Genomic DNA, 4067 nt, shown 5'->3' with positions numbered 1-4067 from the left:
AAGAGAAATGAGACTTTTCAGATATCTTTATGTGGAATCCACATCCACATTGACCCTTTTGAGCTGCCCCGTCGAAAAATGCTGTCGGCTGAGGAAGATGAGCAGGAGAAGACCTGGCTGGGGATTTGTATAGGTTCTTAATTTTCTTCTGAGGGAGCGATTCCAAATAAGCAGAGATAGAATCAAAAGCTTTAGCAGAAGAAAATTTCGAGTGGTTGAAGATACAGTTGTTGCGCCATTTCCAGATAAACCACATGGTTAAGATGCAAATTCTACGCCATAGGATATGTCTCTTGCTGCATTCTATGAACCATACCTGGATCGAAACTTGCATATCTAGCTTGAAACCATAGACTCTTTCTAATTCCTACCATATGAGATATGTTTGCTTGCATTTGAGAAATATATGTAAGTTTGATTCCTCGTCTTCTCTGCATAAAGAACAAATGTTAGGTCCATTCCATCCCCTCTTCAATAAGTTCTCCCAGGTCAGGTTTCGATTGTGAAATGCGAGCCATGAGAAGAGAATCATCTTCAAAGGGCAGCCATCTTTCCAGAAGATTAGTGGAAAAATCGGGGATCCAGAAGAATGCTGTCCAATCAATTTTTGATATATTCCTTTTACTGATATATTTTCCGCCTCATTTGGGATGTTCTAGGTTAAGAAATCCGAATCTCTTGTTCTGGTGAGACCACCATTCTATAGCCTCATTTTTATGTTATGCCACTGCTGCGCATACTGTTGGGGGATGTTCAAATCTGATGTATCTTTCCATCGCGGAATGGGGCCATTCCAATCAGCTATCAATTTGTCCCAAAAAAAGATGCCACTTCTATGGAAGTGATGAAGAAGTGAATCAGGGATATCAATATCATCTGTCCCGCATTTGAAAAGATCTCTGCCTATAATGATGTTATTCCCCGATTGAAAGCGCCAGATCAGATGCTTCAGGCAGATCGCCTCAATTCTTCGAAAGCTACGCCATATGGGGGATCCATATGCTGCTCCAATAGAGCCTCTACGATACCAGAAGTGGAAATTCTTTTTGGCTAGATATTTCGATCTTATCAGTTGACTCCACAAGCCATCACCTTGAATAGCTCTCCAGAAAGACTTGCACAGGAGAGCTCTACCAAAGATTCTTAAACTTGTTAAACCCGAATCGCCCATCGACTTAGGAAGTGAGATACCAGACAGTTTGATAAGATGATATTTACACTTATCAGCATGACCCCCCCATATGAAATTATCAGAAAGACTGTTCATATTGTTGATAATACTCACTGGAAGATGGAATAGGTGCACCCAATAAACAGAGAGTTGATTCAGTATGGATTGTACTAAAATAACTCTCCCAGCCAAAGAAAGACAACGATATTCCCATCCGGAGATTCTCCTATAGAATCTGTCGACCAGCCAGTTCCAATCGGCTCTCGAGTAACCATTCGCTTTGATTCAGAACCCCAAATATTTAATGCCACTGCTGATATGATGAGCTTTTATGCCAAATAGCTCAGATAGCCAAATTACATCTTCCAACTTGAGATCAGAATGGTATATAGAATATTTTTCCAGATTTACCTGAAGTCCTGTAGCCCTCTGAAATTTTTCCATTATCATATGAAAGCGCATCCAAGTGGACCTGCAAAACATGGCAAATAATAATATGTCGTCTACAAATAAGTTATGAGACAGAGATATGTCCCTGCAAATTTTGAGTGGACGCCATGCTTGCTCTTTAACTGCCTTATGGATATGTAAGCTGAGAGAGTCTAAAGCCAGAATAAATAATAAAGGGGAGAGAGAACATCCTTGGCGCAGCCCCCTCTCTTCACTGAAGAAGGGAGTAGGAGAGCCGTTTATGATAATAGCATAATCCACAGGATCGACACAAGCCATGATCCAGTTGATCATGTTGCTCCTCAACCCGATTCTAGCCAACAAACACCTGATATATGCCCAATCAATACAATCGTAAGCCTTTCTAAGGTCTACTTTGAGTAAGACCGCTTCTCTTTTCTTAGAGTGTATAGAAAATAAAGCCTCCTGAGTAACAGCTACCGTGTCATGGATGCTTCGTCCTTTGAGAAAACCATACTGTTCTTTTGATATTGATTCTGATAACACTCCTTTCAGCCTTTATGCAATGATCTTTGATATTATTTTGAAGGTGGTATTACATAATGAAATTGGCCGATAGTCCATAAAAGTTTGAGCTTCCTTTTTTTTGGGAATGAGAGCTATATATGTGGAGCTCAACTGCCTGCTGATATTCCCCTTTATTCTGATCTCTTCCAGCATCTTTAATAGATCGTCCTTAATATGATCATAGAAATGTATGAAAAACTCTATAGACCAGCCGTCTGGTCAAGGGCTCTTGTCCCTACTGAAAGATTTCATTGTCGCCAATAATTCTTCCTCTGATATAGGCTGGAAAAGCTGGTCATTCTCTTCTTCATTAAACATCACCGAGTAAACTTCAATACCCCACAATATATCCTGAAAGCTTCTATGTTCCATCCTTTGATATTGTTTTCTGAAATGAGATACTGCTTGCTTTGCAATGTCTTGCTGAGTGACTAGATATGCTCCATTCTCGTCCTTAATTTTCCATATAGCATTTTTGAGTCTTCTGGCATTTGCGTACCTCTGGAAAAACTTCGAATTTTTATCGCCTTCTTTCATCCATAAGGCCCTGCTTTTCAGGCGCCAAAATATTTCTTCCTTCTTCAGATATAGCAGCTTCTTTTTATGGAGATTCTTGAAGAGTCGTCTCCTTTCGAAGGATAAAGAATTATAATCTGTAGAGTTTGCCAAATTCTCTAATTCCTCTTGGATGTCTTGAAGTTCTTTTCTATTTGTTCTTCTTTTCAGATTCTGCCATTCTTTAACCACTTTCCGGATATTAATCATCTTATCCATAAAATTTTCCTGATGTGTTACAGATCCGCTATTTGCATATTTGCGCCATGCTTTAACAACTATATCATTAAAATCAGGTTCCTCAAGGCATTGTCTGTTGAATTTAAAAGGGATTCCTTTTCTGATGCCCAAGGACGTCCATCCCATAACAATCGGCCGATGATCAGATATGAAGGAGTTTTCAACCACAGAGAAAGGCATGCCGAGGATATCTACCAGGGAGGCATGAATAAGGAATCTGTCTATCCGCTTAGCAATGTAAGCCTCTTCGCATCTTCCATTGTCCCAGGTGGGAAGAATAGTGGACGAAAGAATGTCAATGAAGTTTCTCATAAGAAATTCATTTCGAATCATAGATGCGTTTGGGTCCATTTTCTTACCCTTCCCCCATATTTCATCTGAGGAGAAAGTTATATTCAGATCACCTGCAACCAACAGAGAGTCAATATCAAAAACTTCCGATGCAAATAGGCGTTTCCAGTATTCAGATCTGTTCCAGAATGGAGCATATATGTTCAGGATGTTGATGCAGCATCTAAGACCTCTAACATGTGTAGAGATGAGAATACCAGCAAGGCAGCTGTATGCCTTCGCACTAATCCACAGAGGGTCCCACAAAACAGCTAGACCTCCAGATAGACCTACGACATCAATTGCAGATATGTGCCAATTAGGGAGAATTTTCTGAAAATATGATATTGTGATATGAACCGGGTGCATAATTTCCTGGATTAAAATAATTTTAGGACACTTTGACAAAAAAAGGTTTCTTAAGGCCAAGAAATTCATGTCTGCTCCAGGTCTCGAATATTTACAGAAAGGATAAAATTCATTTTGAAGGAAGATCGGCCTTTCCAGCTCTAAGAGGCCTGTCAACTGAGACATCAGTGATGGGAACATCCACCAGAGATAAATTCCTGAAACAGCAATCAAATACAATACCCCTCCCCCTGAAATGCCTACTTCCCCTTTTGTTCTTCCTTCTAACAATGATATTCATAGCAGAAGAAGGGCTGATCCTAGGAGAAGTAGGAGATAATGGCTTATGAACAGTGAGAGGAGCAAGATCCAGAGATTTCTTGGATAACAAAAAGTCTAAGTCGCTACCAATCGAATTGATAGGCGATTTAGATGGAGAGTTTAC

The 4067-nt window shown here is 39.9% G+C and overlaps 1 protein-coding gene across 1 annotated transcript; it reads right to left on the bottom strand.

The window, feature by feature from the left end:
* Nucleotides 1-2368: 2368 nt before the first annotated feature.
* LOC149164248 (uncharacterized) lies at nt 2369-3643 on the bottom strand. Its single transcript, XM_089429416.1, has one exon. It carries the CDS (start codon nt 3641-3643, stop codon nt 2369-2371), a length of 1275 nt encoding a protein of 424 aa, XP_089285542.1.
* Nucleotides 3644-4067: the final 424 nt, after the last annotated feature.

Source organism: Pinus tabuliformis, chromosome 5_1, assembly GCF_031772625.1.
Source record: "Pinus tabuliformis cultivar Carrire ecotype Pingquan chromosome 5_1, CPIR1, whole genome shotgun sequence".
Classification (NCBI taxonomy): Eukaryota; Viridiplantae; Streptophyta; class Pinopsida; order Pinales; family Pinaceae; genus Pinus; species Pinus tabuliformis.
Note: the sequence above shows the minus strand (reverse complement) of the source record. Positions and strands in the feature narration are given on the sequence as shown.